The sequence below is a fragment of the Gobio gobio genome (genome assembly GCF_949357685.1).
Source record: "Gobio gobio genome assembly, chromosome: 4".
Taxonomy (NCBI): domain Eukaryota; kingdom Metazoa; phylum Chordata; class Actinopteri; order Cypriniformes; family Gobionidae; genus Gobio; species Gobio gobio.
In genome coordinates, this window is record NC_137100.1 from 60,989,093 (window position 1) to 61,007,373 (window position 18,281).

The following is an 18,281-nucleotide window of genomic DNA, read 5'->3' on the forward strand; positions in this document are numbered from 1 at the left end:
CACTGTAATTCACTCCCCGAAAAATGCCACGAAGTACCAAACCTGCTAGAAACAGTTAAATCATGCAACACTTGGCTAAGTGCTAATGTATGCGATTTACGCCGCAAAACAGGAAGTTGTTGATCTGCCCCAAACTTCACATGTTTGAGAAGAGTCCTGCCCTGAACACATCTACTTGACAATATTCAATTATAGTAATAGCGCCACCCACTGGCAACAGGAAGTGATGTTTAACACTGTGATGCATTACTAGCAACATACTAAAATATGCAATTAAGTACTAAATGTGCTAGAAACATTCTAAAACATGCTAGAAACTCTTAGCTGAGTGCTAAAGCATGCTATTATCGTCATGAAACCGGAAGTTGCTGTAACTCAAGCATGCAATGTCCAATCTGCCTTAAACTTCACGTTTGATAAGTGCCATGGCCATTTACACGCCAAAATGTAGTTATCATAGTGCCACTTGCTGGTAGCAGGAAGTGTGGCAAATACAAATGACTGACGTAGTCCTCTTATTTTTATATACTTAAAGGCCCACTGAAGTGCCTTGGAACGCGCAGCATTATTCAATGTGTTGCCGTAATTTCCATTGAAACGGCTCCAGCTGTTAGCAGCTCCTCCCCTTTTTTGAAACAGCCAATAGCGTTTTATTACCACAGTTTGACTAGCCTTTCTGTTTTTTTAAACGCAGTTTTCTCCGAATCTAACCGTTTATCATCACAATCTCTTCCATATCTCTTTGAAATACAGCATCTGTGCAGCATTTAAACAGGTCCGATATATTTTGTTGTCTGCGCCGACTCGCGCATATGATCCGCGCTGCGCTCTCGTGTCTGTAGTCAACGGCTCTGGTCTAGAGTAGACTATGTGTGTGCGGTGCGCGTGAAACTATCGTGAACCCAGACTTAATTTGCCTCAATTGAAAGCGTATTCATCTGAATGGTTTCCTATTGCATGTATAGTACGCTATGTGCCGTTCACCATGTAGAAAATAGTAAATGCGTGAACAACTGACCGTTTTCAGACGCAGTTCAGGGTCTATTTATAAGGCAGGGGGCGGGACTTCAGATTCTAAAGCGCATTTGATTGGACAGTAGATTTGATGAGAAGGTGAAGTCTGCAATGATGTAATCAAAATCTGTGATTCGTTTTAACGGAAGTGAGAGACTGTAAGTTGTGAATGCTTATATCTCCTAAATGCACATTTTGTCATTGTTTTGGAAGTGGAACACACCAGCTTATTCATAACCTTAAGGCTAAGATAATCATACTAAAAGCTAAAAAACTTTATTTTGATTTCAGTGGGCCTTTAAATGCAAATTGCCCACCATGCTCTGTTTTCCTAAAGCCACCGGGTGGCGGTGGCACGGGTGTGTGGGCCCTTTCTTCGCTGCTTGCAGCTTTAATGTTTAATTGATTTTGGTACTTGCTTAGTGCGAATATCAAATCGCGAAGGCTATGGTTGAATTAAAGAAATAAATGTGCTGCGTGTTTCACAGTGAAGTGTGGCACTGTGTTCATCACCCGAGCAGCTCATTATTATATGTTTTCAGTGTCTCAGCAGCTTGGTTCAGAATAAATGCTGCTCCACAGTCCACACAAACTCATGTTCTCTGAGTTTTTGTCACTTATAACATGCCTTTAGAAACGCAACAGGCACCAACCATCTTCCCAAACTTGTATTGTAAACCAGCTGTTGTAAACAAAAGAAAAACTTTTAAGGGCTCCCTGCAGTTTTACGACAAAATAAAAGCTTGATGGTTTAACATTTTAACATTACAGTGAAATCTTACTATTTCTTATTTTAATTATATTACAGGGTTTTTTTCTGCATGGAGAATTATATATCGGTCACCTCCGTCAAATTTTGTCCGCCTCTGTCAGGTGATCACGTCACACGTGCAAGCTTTACTGAACAGTAGGGCTGGATATTGACACAATTTTTAACGAATTCACAAGCTTTCGATTTACGATTTCGTTTCAATATCGATTAGTGTGTATATATATCAGATACAGTAAATGTTCTTGAAGAAAAAAATTCTTAACTAATGCTGTAAACTATACATGGTAGTCTTACTAATTATACATGATAGTCTTACTTAGGTGAATTACTAATATTGAAAGTTAACATTAACTGATTTGAATACATACAAACATAAATTACACTCAATTATGTTTTTTATAATAATAAAGTTATAATACTAACTTTACAATTACATAATCATATTTCTACTCTAATTTGTTTTTTGATATATAAACATGTTGACTGGTGTTAAATGGTGGCTGTCATAAAAACTTGACAGATGTATTCAAACATGCATTAATATTGAAGAACATAAAAAATTATACTGAATAGCATATGTAATATGGTGCATATATTTATCAAAATGCTCATCTCTAGAGTTCATTTTTTCAACTGACTAATGAGTTTATGGTCACTGGATATGGTTTTTCGTAGGGGTGCTCCGATTGATCGGCAACCGATCTCGATCGGTCGATAATCGCTTTGGGATGATTGATCGGCGGTCTCTAAAAAGGCCGATCTCATAAACTGATCGCATGCTGACGACACATAAAACCCGCACCTGCCGTGAGAACTAGGGCATGATATGCAGCGACACCGTCTCATTCTCTTTCCAGCGCGGGTAAAATAATTATAATGCTGAAGGTGAGGTACAATTCATATTTCTATATTAAATAACTTACGCAGTCATTTGAAAACGTTCTGTGGGACCCAAGTTCACAAACAGCGCGCGTGAATCACAGCGTGCGCGGCTCTCTTTCTCCCTTTCAAAATGCTCAAATGGCTTCACATCAGCGCACCTGCACTAAAATTGAGCTGCTCAGTTGACACAGGATTTGCCACTTTGCACAATCGAGGCAGTGTCGCATCGTCACTAAAGTTTATCAATTGCATTTATTTTTAAGTCTTGCCAGTGTTCAAACCGCTCAGCACTCGCACGCACGGTCTGGACACACACACACACACACTCACACACAGGCCATCTCACAAAAAGCTTGCAAGTACAAATTGCGCTGAAATGGTCAGATACACACAAATGTATGTACTAAATTACCGTCTTGACGAGTATGCACGTAAGCCCCGTCGTGACTCGCGAGTGAACGTTTGTGCAACTGCATGTAACCGCATCCGTGTTCGCTCTTAAAGTGACAGCTGTCGAATAAACTGCTGCTGTCTCTGAGTTTCTCTTTGTCTTGTGTTGTTTGATAAACCTTTATGACACTCACTGCTCTTGAATGACTAACTTTTGCAACCTTAAGTGTAAGGATTAAACTAATTTAATTTATTCAGGGAAGACCAATATTGTCTTTAGTATTTCTTACCTCAATACTAATGTTAGACCTACCTGAAAAATTGTTTTTAAAAACAAAAATGCACTGCATGATCAAATATTTAGGTGAGATAATTATATACATTTATTATATACATTTATTTGGGAAAGATGGCCTACAGTAGCCTTAAGTTATCCCATTTTCTAAAATAAACACTTGGTGGTTCTTCAAGGTCTTGACTCAGTTAATTTATAGTTAGTTTCATTTCTACAAATGGTGCAAACTCTGCAAGATTAAAGATAAAAGATTTCCATTCCCCTGCCATTCTGTGATCGGCAATCGGCAGATCATGATCTTGGTGATCGGTGATCGGCCCCAAAAATGCTGATCGGAGCATCTCTAGTTTTTCTGAGGTAAATGTGACGTTACGTGACATTGTTCACAAGCTATTTTACTGGCGTCTTTCCGCGGTTGAAACACTGATTGAGCAATTACATGTGACGTGATAAAGATTTCAGTGCGTTGTACGAATCTTTAAACATACCTTGACATTCATTTATGTTTATTTCGCACTGTAACTGGTATTAAAGCAGATTTTTTTTTTACCCAGCCCTACTGAACAACATCCATTAGGGCTTTTAGTCCCAAAATCTGATGAGTATTTGCAGGTTCTAGCGCTGTCTGCCTGTGTTTACTCTTCCGTGATCACTTCTATGACTCAGAAGCTCATCTGCTCATGTCACTCATATTACTCATTCATAACCTGCCCTTTCGCTTCCGATGATGAACTTCCACTATACTTCCGCATTCTGTTCGGTACATAACAAACCCTGAGAATCGTTTCTACACATGAAACATGAAGCTAGTAAACATGATTACGACAATTAATAGTCTCTTTGTTGACAATGTCCTCTCCTGTTCCTTATGATAGGCGTTTTGTGGCGGGACAGTCTGGTTCTGGTGGACGGTTTCTGTCTCAGCAGAGCAGCCCAGTGCCCAGCCCATATGCCCCCCAGAGCCCTGCTACCGGCTACAGACAGTACCCACACCCTCCAGCCTACAGTCAACACCAGCACCTACAGCAAGGTCTCAACCAAGGCGCACACATAGGCTGCCCTGTTCAGCAGCTCTTCCATGCATCGAGATCTTTCTCAGTTTTCTGGCTCATTTAGACTTCATTCTGTTTTTTCCCAGGTTCAGTAGCAAGTCCGATGATTCCAGGAGGCATGAGAAATGTTCATGAGAATAAGGTAGAAGTTCTAATTATCAGTTTTGACGATTATTTGTCTGTTTTAGGCCTTTGACTATTGTGTTGAATAATTACTACGTCAGATATATATATATATACAGGGAGTGCAGAATTATTAGGCAAGTTGTATTTTTGAGGATTAATTTTACAACAATAATTAAACAACAACCATGTTCTCAATGAACACAAACTCATTAATATCAAAGCTGAATATTTTTGGAAGTAGTTTTTAGTTTTAGCTATTTTAGGGGGATATCTGTGTGTGCAGGTGACTATTACTGTGCATAATTATTAGGCAACTTAACAAAAAACAAATTTATACCCATTTCAATTATTTATTTTTACCAGTGAAACCAATATAACATCTCAACATTCACAAATATACATTTCTGACATTGAAAAACCAAACAAAAACAAATCAGTGACCAATATAGCCACCTTTCTTTGCAAGGACACTCAAAAGCCTGCCATCCATGGATTCTGTCAGTGTTTTGATCTGTTCACCTTCAACATTGCGTGCAGCAGCAACCACAGCCTCCCAGACACTGTTCAGAGAGGTGTACTGTTTTCCCTCCTTGTAAATCGCACATTTGATGATGGACCACAGGTTCTCAATGGGGTTCAGATCAGGTGAACAAGGAGGCCATATCATTAGATTTTCTTCTTTTATACCCTTTCTTGCCAGCCACGCTGTGGAGTACTTGGACGCGTGTGATGGAGCATTGTCCTGCATGAAAATCATGTTTTTCTTGAAGGATGCAGACTTCTTCCTGTACCACTGCTTGAAGAAGGTGTCTTCCAGAAACTGGCAGTAGGACTGGGAGTTGAGCTTGACTCCATCCTCAACCCGAAAAGGCCCCACAAGCTCATCTTTGATGATACCAGCCCAAACCATTTACATTTACATTTACATTTATGCATTTGGCAGACGCTTTTATCCAAAGCGACTAACATTGCATTCAAGGTACACATCTTACATTTTGTCAATTCTTGCTTTCCCTGGGAATCGAACCCATGACCTTAGCGTTGCTAGCGCCATGCTCTACTGTTTGAGCTACAGGAAAGCTCAAACCAGACCAGTACTCCACCTCCACCTTGCTGGCGTCTGAGTCTGCCCTTTACCAATCCAGCCACGGGCCCATCCATCTGGCCCATCAAGACTCACTCTCATTTCATCAGTCCATAAAACCTTAGAAAAATCAGTCTTGAGATATTTCTTGGCCCAGTCTTGACGTTTCAGCTTGTGTGTCTTGTTCAGTGGTGGTCGACTTTCTGCCTTTCTTACCATGGCCATGTCTCTGAGTATTGCACACCTTGTGCTTTTGGGCACTCCAGTGATGTTGCAGCTCTGAAATATGGCCAAACTGGTGGCAAGTGGCATCTTGGCAGCTGCACGCTTGACTTTTATCAGTTCACGGGCAGTTATTTTGCGCCTTGGTTTTTCCACACGCTTCTTGCGACCCTGTTGACTATTTTGAATGAAACGCTTGATTGTTCGATGATCACGCTTCAGAAGCTTGGCTATTTTAAGACTGCTGCATCCCTCTGCAATATATCTCACTATTTTTGACTTTTCTGAGCCTGTCAAGTCCTTCTTTTGACCCATTTTGCCAAAGGAAAGGAAGTTGCCTAATAATTATGCACACCTGATATAGGGTGTTGATGTCATTAGACCACACCCCTTCTCATTACAGAGATGCACATCACCTAATATGCTTAATTGGTAGTAGGCTTTCCAGCCTATACAGCTTGGAGTAAGACAACATGCATAACGAGGATGATGTGGTCAAAATACTCATTTGCCTAATAATTCTGCACTCCCTGTATGTATATATGTATATGTATATATATATATATATATATATATATATATATATATATATATATATATATATATATATATATATACATACATACATACATACATACATACATACATACATACATACATACATACATACATACATACATACATACATACATACATACATACATACATACATACATACATACATACATACATACATACATACATACATACATACATACATACATACATACATACATACATACATACATACATACATGCATACATACATACATACATACATACATACATACACATATACACAACTTAACTGCCGAAAATAACAGTGACGAAGTGACTAAATTATTGCGAAATCAGCAGAGCAACATCGTTTGAACACATTAATTGTGGTTATCTGAAATGGCTGTGGTTAAATTAAATAACCGTGATCAGATGGTCTTAAGAAGCTGTTCTGATTGTATATTTCTCTGTAAACTCCTAGGATCAGATGAGGACGGGCTTCACGTCTCACATACTGCAGTCATCTCCACCTTACACCCCTCCTTGCGATGGGGCTCAAGACATGCATCTCGGCTCCCCGGACAAGCAGCGCGGTCTGAAGCCTGAGGGAGAGCGGGACACCGCCGATAAGGCTGCGGTTTATGATATTGTGGCCTCGCCGGCAAAAGACACACTAACTCACACTAAGCTGATCCTGAGGCAGTCACGGGCGAGGCCAGCGGAGGTCGATCTTGGGGGAATGTACCCGGGCTCAGACCCAGAAGGAGAACTTGTTGAGGCTCTTGCCGCAATAGAAAGGATGGAAAGTGAAGCGGCCATGGAAACGGACCGTGGTGCTAAAGAGGTGCAGGACAAAGGTATGATGCAGGATGTCATTAAACACATTGTCTTCAAAACTAATATTTGCGCTGATATGGGAATCTGGAAAAATTAAATAATTTTATATTATGGCATATGGTTACTGATATATCAGTCATCCCTGATCCCTGCTCATGCTGAACTAACTGTTTAGCAATACACTTTTGTTCATATTTTTGAAAGAAGTCTCTTATGCTCTCCAAGGCTGCATTTGTTTGATCAAAAATACAGTAAACACAGTAATATTATGAAATATTATTGCATTTTTCTGTACAATCTTTACATATTTAAAAAAACGTTTATATCATTGATTGCACCGAACATTAATTTGGTACACATCGTCACAAGCATGACCTGAGACTACATGCTGCATATCAGCACAGCGCCACCTACTGGTCCGGAGATACGGCTTATAACTTCTGAACGGTTTGCCAACAAATCATAAAAGTGGTCTAGTTAGATTTGGGGTGACATGCTGAGTCGAATGATATCCAATTTTTCCATATCGGCTATTTTGGGCATCAGACATTTTGAATTATGTAGTAAAATGCTATATTTCATGAGCGCATTAGCATATCGTAACGAAACACGGTATGGGTCATTGGCACAATGCCCTGAAGGAGCCTGAGAAGTTCCGAGCCAGCGTCACCTGGTGGTAAAATCAAATATTCACATGCTTATAACTATGGATTTAGTTGACCTATTTTCTTGGGAAAACGCTATTTTAAATGGGAAGCTTATTTTTTTTTCCATTTAAAAATATCTTGAAAATGAATAAAAAAATTACTCAAAATGCCTTGAATCAATTGAATAGAAGTGTTAATTGATTAAAACAGCAACTTTACAACGGTAGTGTAATTGCAAAGCTGTACAAATGCAAAATCGAAATTGTATTTTGCAAAAAGAAAACCGTTTTACGACCTTGCTGTATTTTGATATTATTTTTATAAATAAGAGTTTGGTGACCTGTACATGTGAAATTCAATGTCTCATGCATGTCTTTTTCTCTCTGTAGATAAGCCTTTGAAGAAGCGTAAACAGGACTCCCACCCGCAGGAGCCTGGTGCAGCTGGCACAGCTGGTTCAGGCTCTGGGGCTCCAGGTGGGGGAGGAGGGGCTAACGCAGGGCACAGGCTGGCCCCTCAAGAGGCCAGTGCTGCGGGCACCAGCGCCAGCCGGCCGGGCTTGCAAGTGAGTTTGGAGCAAGCGGGAAGAGTGGAGGATGCATGCATGGGCATGCCTATCCCTGCCAGCGAAGCTCAGCGCTGGCCTCAGGAGCCGCAGGAGGGCGTCACCCCGAAGCCCGTCAAACACAAGCACGACCACGTTCCAGAACACCGGCATCGCCATGATGACAAGCAGCCCGATACCCCACGGCAGAAACATAGACCTGAAGGTCGGCATGCTGATGGCGGCACGCAGCGCGCTGCTCAGTCTGGGAGTAAACCGGTCGAACTTCCTCCATACATGCTGGGGGATAACACCAGTTCGGGAGTGCTTAAGAACTTCACCATTCCCAAAATCAGAAAAGGGGGAGATCATGGAGGCGGAGATCTTCCAGAAGGCTGGAAACAGCCGTGTGTGCGGCTAGAGAGACTAGAACCCGAGATGGACGTGAAGAAGAGCGTCAAGCCTGTGGTCGTTCTGCAGAAACTCTCCATAGATGAAGTGCAGAGGCTCATGAGAGAGAGAGACTCGCGTGGCTCCAAGTCCGGAAAGAACAGACTCTCCTCTGGGAGATCTGGGAAAGGTAGGGGAACTCCTTTCATCTTTGTCTTATTCCAGTTTGAATGACGGTTTCCCACTCTGAGAACATCAAGATGATTTTTCCTTTTGAATTGGACGAACAGCCAGGCATGGAGAAATATTACTTTGCTACTTGTGTGAGGGCAGTTATGCACATTGTTTCTTGAGCTGAACCATTAACGCTTTGGGTTTTTTAACACTTTGAAATGAATCTTATAAGTGGATGTCACTGAATAGTGTCTTGTGTATTTAGCCAGACTTTATTGTGTGAGAAATCGGAATACAGAATAGGGATGCAGGAATTAACCGATTTCTTGATTAACCGCGCTTAACAATGTCACGGTTAATTAACCGTAAAGGCTCTGCTACACCGAGTGTTTTTTTTGTTGCACAAAACGAAAATGGTTACACCAGCGGCGCGCCAGCTTAAAGTGCCGTGATTTTCATAGACACGGAGGCTTCTACTGTACACACTGGATTAACAATGGCTGAGGGACCAAACAGCGACATTTTATTTCCACCAAAGAAACACCTGAAGTCGGCAGTCTATACCTTTTTTTTTTTTAAGCGACCGTTATTTTAGAACATATTACTTTTCCCATGCCGATGGTCATGCAGTCACAATACAGATAAGTGTCGTGTTTATTTAATTTTTCCTTTTTATTCAAAATATTTAGAAACTTTTTAACTATATCATGAATTATGATATATTCCGATTGTCAAATATGTGTAAGTGAATGTGTTTTGTTGTTTAAACGCCTTTATAATGATCATGTTAGTTGATATAACACGCAATGAGTTTGCAATTCCGAGGATCTGTTTACATCACGTAAATTCATCAGTTTTCCCCAAAATACATAGAAGTGGCCAGTGAACATGGGAGAAGATCAAACTTTTTCATGCACAAAGTGTATCTGATATGAATATAATATTTATTTGAATTATAATTTAAAGCATTATTATGGCAGCTTCCATAGATATCGGTGTATGGAATTTAAATTTAACAAACTAAGTCTTTTTTATATAGGCTAGTAATTCATTTAAATGTCTATTTAAATCTCTGAAACCTCAAATAAACATTATGTGGTTGAATGGTTATATATGAATAGTGATATATGAAAAGCACTGAGCAAACGCACCTCTGGCTCAGCGCCAGCCAAAACGCAGAAGCACGTTTGAATTTATCAGTGACACAAACCAAAATAATAGACATGACTTTCTCAGGCCACATGTAAAATTAGATAGATTATTAAAAAGATTATTAAAATGAATACGTATGGATGACAGTTGGTGAAAATAACAGTTCGGTTTATTCCCCTCACACTGACATGCACTGATGTTTACAGAGCAGAGGTCACTTTTCTTTAATTCCAAAGGGAGAGACAGACTTTTGTCTTTATTATTATTTTGTGCTGTATTATTTGGTTACTGTTATTTCTGGTTCAAAAGGCAGCAAAAAATAACACTTTAAAATGATAGAAAGTTTGTTCATGTGATTTTTTTTATACATTGTTGTGAAATTAATGAATGCATAATAACCGTGATAATTGTGAAACCGTGATTATTTCTATAATCGTGCCAACAAAATCTATAATCGTTGCATTCCTAATACAGAATACATGAAGGAAAAATGGTATTAGTACTTTTAAATAAATGGTTGTATTTTGTATGTAGATTTTTAAAATAATTTTATAATACTATATAATACTAATACTTATAACTTTAGTTTGAGTTTTTAGTTTTTCACTTTTATTGTTTTCTTCTAAATATTTCTATTAGGGCTATCAACTTTAATGCATAAAACCTAAAAATCCTTAACGTTTTAAAATAATTTAACGCAAATAAATGAACGATGCACAAAAATTGCTTCATTAACTTAATTTACATCACACAATTAGATGATCTTAAAAGTCGGGAGTTTATCAAACTGAGCATCTACAATGGCGCGAGCACATGTAACCCTGGTAGGCGGAAATTTCTATTCTAACCCTTTAACCCGGTTTCACTTCTATGTTTGTGATCAGATCATTTTAAGCCACTAAGTTTTCAGTCTAATTATCCAGTAAGCAAATTCATTCAATCAGTCCAAAACAACCCTAATGTAAAGAAAACCAGGCTTATTACATCAGAGATGACAGAGAGAACAGTGACTTGCGGCCAGTTTTCAGTGAATGACTTATTTCAGTGTCTGTTTAGCTTTAAAACACAAGCTCTGTCATATTCTGTCATTGTTTCTGAAGAGCGCGAGGCCTTGCGTATCGTGCAGTGTGAAATACAGACTGAATGGAACATCAAAACATCCCATCGATGTATGGCCAGATGATACTCAAACTACGTTTTTCGGCTGGATGAAGCAAACAGCTTCTCGCTAGTAAAGTTTTGATGGATGAGAATTGTGTTCAAGGTAAAGACGCTTGCAGAAATGTACAGAAGTCGTACAGTAAGCACGCGCGTGTGTTATTATGCGCAAAACAAACCGTGTATATGTGCGCTCAATGCACTGATCACACATTGTATTTATGCACAGCCACGTTTCATTATATTGTTTCCACAAACATTTAATTTTTTTGTGTATATGTTGCGGTGTTTAATAATTCTGAATGGATCTGTGTACTGTAGTATAATGCAGTAGAGATGTTCCGATACCCTTTTTCCCGATACCGATTCCGATACCTGATATCAGTACTCGATATCCGCCCGATACCGAGTACTGATCCAATACCTGGGTGTGTATCTGTATATACAGCTGCATATAGTACTAGCCCTGTATGAATTGCTAGAATTAATTTATGGTGTGCTTCAGACTTAATAAAACATAAACAAATACATACAGTGAACTACTGTATTTATTACAGTATTTTTATTATCTGACATGCATTTGACAGTAATATTATTTATTTTTCTTAAACGAAAAAGAATTTCAAATGCAGCCACAACTCTAACACTGCAAACTGAAAAAGGTATTCTAGTTTTACAATATAACTATAAAAAACAGTGCAACAAATAAATGTAGGAATATAAAAAAAAATATATTAATCAGAAGATAATCTCTTTACAACAAAAACAAGTGAAAAATAAGCAACCATCTAGACATTATTAGTAGTAGTAGTAGTAGAGACGTTGCATAGGGACGTAGCTAAATCTACTGTAGAACAGTAGCCTAATATATTCTGTCAATTAAAAAAAAAATGTAATCCGAAGTTTTATTTTGACAGGTGGCCGTGAAGGTCTTTGAGTGTCTGTGTTCATTATATGACAGTTTTCTCAAATGAAACGGTAAATTCCCATGAAGTGACGGTTTATGCGTTCGTGTCCTCATATAGTGACCATAGACTGTAAAAAAAAAAATGACTTAAATTGAAAAAAAACTGGGGGAGGTTGCCGCTTGATAGTGACACATGGCAGAGATTACAAAGACAGCGAGCGAGTGTCACACACACGCGCCCACCATCCACACAGAGATGAAATACTGCTAAACAGCGGACATATTGCTAACGCATTTTCATTTCTTCTTCGCTGCTCTAAACAGTGGTTGCTTGTGGCAACACAGCACAACTTCCCGTGTTTGCGATGCCCGCGCAGTGGTTAGGCAAAGCTAGCGGTCATAATAACTAGGTCTTGTTTAAGAAAATGGTATCGGATCGGTACATGGTAGAGCTGCAACTAACAATGATTTTTTCTGTCGACTAATCTAACGATTATTTTTCCAGATTAATCTTATTATTCTTTTTTACTGATTATTGTATTTCAAAGTGAATTTGTATATTATTTTAACATGAAATCAATGAATGATGACTATTAATTGTATTTCAGGAAGGGTAGTGTACATAGTATGCCATTTTATAATGAAATATATGAACACAAGAAGCTTTTTAAACATAATATATAATGATACTATTCATCATAAAATGTATACAGAGTAGGCCTAATTAGGAAAAGTTGTTTACTATAGTAGTTGAGTATGATTTACTTATTGATTTTTGTCAATAGTAAACGAAAATGCACTTGTATTTATCTGCAAAAGGTTCACATACAGGAGCTCTCAGCATAGTTTTAATATAGTATAACTAGTTGTCTATTTTGAAGGTGCATAAACAACGACTAAAGCTGCCAGAAGTTTTTGCCCAAACTTCAAAGACACATTTAAATGATTAAAGCTAGAGGCATATCTTAACTTTAATGTTACTTTAATCATGCAAACTACCTATATACAGCAAGTTATTATGCATATGTGTTTGGGACAGAGCGGAACCAGGTCGCATTTACAGCAGATATATGCAGCCCATAATAAATAAAAGCACGAGACGTACTGGGGTCGGAGAAGAACCCAGGAAAATGTGACCGTCTGTTGCAATACACGCGCCACGGTTCAGCTGCGCGAGAGAACACTGGCAGCAGGGTTGCCAGGTTTACACAACAAAACCCACCCATTCGTTACTCAAAACTAGCCCAAAACAAGCCCAATCGCGTTTCGGGGAGGTTCTCTGGTAAACATCGCGTTCGGGGGGTTAAATATGTGTGTTTTTTTGCTTCAACCCGCGGACATGAGATACAGCCCGCGGCAACAGTGTAGAAGTTGCCCAATTCCGCGGAAAAAAGCGGACTTGGCAACACTGACTGGCAGTGTGAAATCTCCCGCTCTCCACGCGCACAGCTTCTGCTCTGCCACCGCGTGCAGTGTGAAACCGGCGTTACAGAGCGAACAAAGAACAGTTTTATTCGGCTTCTGTTTAAAGTACTCCCACACTTTTGAATGTCGCGGTCTGGCTTTATATGATAAATGATCATTTTCACTATGCCCGGGAGCAGAAGCTGCCATTATTCTAGATCTTCTGTTCCATTCTAGAACGTAAATATTGTGCCGCCGACGCGTCGACGCATTTCACGCACGTCGACGTATTTTCGTAGTCGACGTCATCGACGTCGACGCGTCGTTGCAGCCCTAGTACATGGGTTCAAGTACTCGCCGAGACCGATGCCAGAATTTGTTGTGGTATTCGGTGATATTTCCGATACTAGTATCGGAATCGGAACAACTCTATAATGCAGTCAGGTCAAGGTAGGGCTGAAACGATTCATCGAGTTACTCGATTACAAAAATTCTTCGAGGCAAAAATTCTGCCTCGAAGCCTCGTTAAATTCCTATGACGCACGCGCACTATACGCTCAGGGATCTGATTCACACGGACCGTTGTTCAATTTTCAGGAAGCACACCATAGCGCGTGATAAATTTTGAATTTAGTTGGCGCGATGCGGGGACTAAAGATCCATAAACGGCAGAGAATGTCTAAAGTTTGCGATCATTACATACAAAAAGAAGAGAACAAGGTGCAATGTGTCTACTAGACCTGGCATTTCACAGCGGTACGACTTCAATGGTAACGTAGCCTAAGCCTATACATTGATGTTCGCTGATTTTTATCCCATACTGTATTTGCAGCGATGTCGTGATGCGGGTTGACTAGATATGATGTTTAGCTTTGACGTTTTTAAGTAGTAAACGTATTCTCACACACACACACACACACACACACACACACACACACACACACACACACACACACACACACACACACACACACACACACCCTCGTCTCTCTCACGCACCAGTCAGACCAATCGCGGCAATGCATCACATATGCAGCATGCATTCACTGTATACACCGGGACGTGATGTGACGCGATTTTTCGAACGGATGCTTAACCTAAAATGCACCGCAATGCAAGTGATGCAAGCCAAATGCAGCGTTCTATTGAAAATGAATGTATGTATTTCTGCCGTACCAAACTGCAATGAAGCAACTGGTCTGACTGGGGCGTCACTCTTGCTCACGCACGGCACACGTGCACACATACACACATACACACACACACACACACACACACAGGTTGCTAGGTTACCATAGCAAATAGGCTCACCCCAGAAATTATATATTATTTGTAAGTAGCCTAATGGTAAATGCTGCAGGTGTAGAAATCTACATAAAACAGATATTTACTTTGATTTCAGTGCTAGATTACAGTATGAAACCTGTTGTGCATATTAGGGCTGCAGCTATCGTTTCTTTTTGTAATCGATTAATCTAGCACTTAATCGATCGATTAATCGGATAAAAGAAGTTTCCTGCATGCTTTTAAACAACCAAAACAAATAATGCATAACGAAAATGAAGAGGAAAAGCAATTTAATTTATTAATATGCACAACAGGTTTCATGCTGTAATCTAGCCCTGACATCGCGTGCGTACGTGCGTGCGTGAGGCTTCATTGCAGTTTGGTAAAGCAGAAATGCATACATTCATTCATCTTTAATACATACTATTAAAGTTGGAATTTTTCCAACAAATGCAAAAAGTGCATTTCTTTGTGATTTTTAAAATACTTGAAGGAAACGGTTCACTTTCAGCAGTTATTGTCTATGGGGCAGATTTATGTTTGTTTTACATCAGATAGGCTACAGTAGGCCTACATTTATTTGAATGCATTAATGAGAGAGCGATTGTGTGTGTGTGAATTACTCATACCGTCTCTATTCATTATGAAGCTGTGGTTTGTACTTACTTCAAAGGTATTCAAATATATGCCTATATATATTGTTGTATTGTTGTTTTTGAATAGTGCTCAATTAGGGCTGCACGATATGAGGAAAAGCTGCGATGTGCGATAACATTGCGATGACGATATGACTTGCGATAAATATTCAAATGTGAATGTTAGCTATACTGTTCCCATGTCTTAGTGCTTTAATAGGTCGTGTTCAGTGTTGGGCAGTAACGGAATACATGTACCGGCATTACGTATTCAGAATACATATTATGCCTAACTGTATTCCTTACAGTTATAATTTAAATAGTTGTTATTTAGAATAGTTACATTGTTAAAATCAATGGATGACATCAACCATAGCCTACTTCTCTGTTTCATGAGTTTATTTACTCTCTAAATAAATTAAGGCAACTCAATGCATTTCTCAGAACGCCCCAATATGAAAACGAAAAAATGCACAGTTTGCGTGATCAGTCGGAAGAGGAGCAGCGGGAGCTAGAGGTAGAGATGGAGCCAGAACAACAGAGCCAGGGCAAGAAATCGTTTCTATCTTGGAAATTCAAACAGCATTTCATATTAAAGAAAGAGAAGGGAGAACGAAATATGCGGTGGTTGGGGTGGCGGCTATACGCACGCACGCCTATATATTTTTTTTATATTTATATATATAAATTCATTATATATTCGTTAAATATATTATTCGTTTATATATTTTATTTTCAAAATGTAGGCTATTTAATTGAGATTGACGTGTATATATATATATTTATATAGGCTACCTCAATTAAATAGCCTACATTTTGAAAAAAAAAAAAAAAAAGGCTCAAACATGCGTGTTTATTTTAGTAGGCCTACTTCCGTCAGTGAAACAACAAACTACAGTCTGTAAAACATTTAAATAAATATCTGTAAATAATCTAAATATAAATAGTATAAGTTAAATATTAGTTAAAGAAAAAATTTGTTTATATTTCCTCACAGACGTGCGTCATGCCTCTTTGCGCTGAAAGGGAAGACACGAGCAGGAAAGAAGCATCGTTTTCTAATATCTTAATATTTTCTCCTGCTGTTCTTAAACTGATAGGCTACTTTTAGTAAAATGTGAAGAACGAAATTATCTTCCGCAGGGTCAAGAACTGAGGCTTTGTTTGATTATGCGCTTTGAGAGAAAGCGAAACTAAAAATCTCCGGCGTGAAATACGCTATAGGCTACACATAAATTTGACCAAGTCTAATAGCAAGCACAAACTGTGTTAAATAAAGTAAAGTTCGAAGTAAAATGTATCTGTCCTACTCCGTTTTCTACTTTACCACAGTAAATGATGCAAATATAGCCTAGGCTACTCCTAAATTAATCAAACAAGGAAGACACGTTTAATCCCCTGTCAGAGACGTAGCCTAAATGAGGATTTGGGGAAACAAATAAGAGATTCCATGTCCAGTAGAATAAAATGGAGTAAGCCTAAGCCTATTGTTAAATTCGAGGAAAATCGTGTGACCAGATAGCAAAACGCAAGCAATCTTAAATTTGTCTCACCACACAAAGCTTCCTCTCTCGTTCAGCCTGAATCCATATGTTTCCATGGCTGCGATGTAACATTTAATTGCAAACCTATTATTTATTTTGTAAATGAAGCTTTGTGCTTCACTCGTGTCATTAATATTCACGTAAAACAGCATTCACAAACAGAAAAAGGTGTTTTGACCGACCACCGCCGGTGCTCCTGCTTAGTTGACGTGCAACTTTACTTTCTCCAATGTGCTGATTTACAAGCCCAGAGCCGTTGGCCCCGTTGACGGCAGCTAAATATGTTATAATATATGTTTAGTAAGCAGGATTTGATGGCCGCATTCCTAGACTTATAAAATGCAATTCAATGTGGAAGTAATCCAAGTATTCAGAATACGTTACTCAGATTGGCGCATGTAATAAACTGTTTTCCCTTATTCATCGTGTCAGGCTGTCGGTTGCGATGTGTTCATCGCGCGAGTTCATATCGCGATGACGATGAAAATTCGATGTATCGTTCAGCCTAGTGCTGGGCGGTATACCGGTTCATACCGAATACCGGTATTAATTTTCTTTATGATATGAATTTTGATGATACCGCAATACCGGTATATGTCGCTTAAACAACGTTCGGAACGCGGCGCAGCGCGTCATTGTTTGAGAGGGGACCCATTTCATTGATGCACTGTAGTAAGAGCAGTCAGAGCACAGTTGAGATCGCATTACAGCACAGCCTATGGCTGTATCCTATACTCTCATTCACTATTCCCTACTTTATCACTTTATTTGAAGGAGTGAATGAAAACGTGCGTGAAGTCGGACAACCGTTGTGTGTACATCGGCTGTACACTCGTTATTGCGGTGCAATGGGATAGAATGAGTGCACTCAATAACGTCCACTAAGGTTTCGGACACCACTACAAAGCGCTGTGCCCTCCAAATAATGCTATATTTGAGGTTATGGGAGCGATGTCGGATTCAGCCCTTGATTATTGTTGAGAATTCAAACTACACGCGGCGCGCGAGAGAGCGCGGTTTCTGCACGGAGCGCTGCGATGAGTTTATCAACGCTCACCACATGGATCATATAGCACTGATATAGACCGGAGCGAGTGCGTTTAAAATTTTTATGGACATATTTCAAAAACTCTAGTGCTCTAGACATGAACCAGAAGTGTGTATGCGCGCATATTTCATCACGTCTTATTAAAATGAAATGTATGCACTGATTACACTGATAACCTAT

The 18,281-nt window shown here is 39.3% G+C and overlaps 1 protein-coding gene across 2 annotated transcripts in view; it reads left to right on the forward strand.

Annotated features, from left to right (window-relative positions):
* nipbla (NIPBL cohesin loading factor a) overlaps window positions 1-18,281 on the forward strand; it is a 74,559-nt gene that overhangs the window by 24,617 nt on the left and 31,661 nt on the right. For both annotated transcript variants that reach the window (XM_079816136.1, XM_079816137.1), the window contains exons 6-9: window positions 4,229-4,383; window positions 4,492-4,547; window positions 6,856-7,231; window positions 8,248-8,982. In XM_079816136.1, coding sequence (XP_079672262.1) covers window positions 4,229-4,383; window positions 4,492-4,547; window positions 6,856-7,231; window positions 8,248-8,982 — 1,322 coding nt within the window. The remainder of the gene's footprint in view (window positions 1-4,228; window positions 4,384-4,491; window positions 4,548-6,855; window positions 7,232-8,247; window positions 8,983-18,281) is intronic.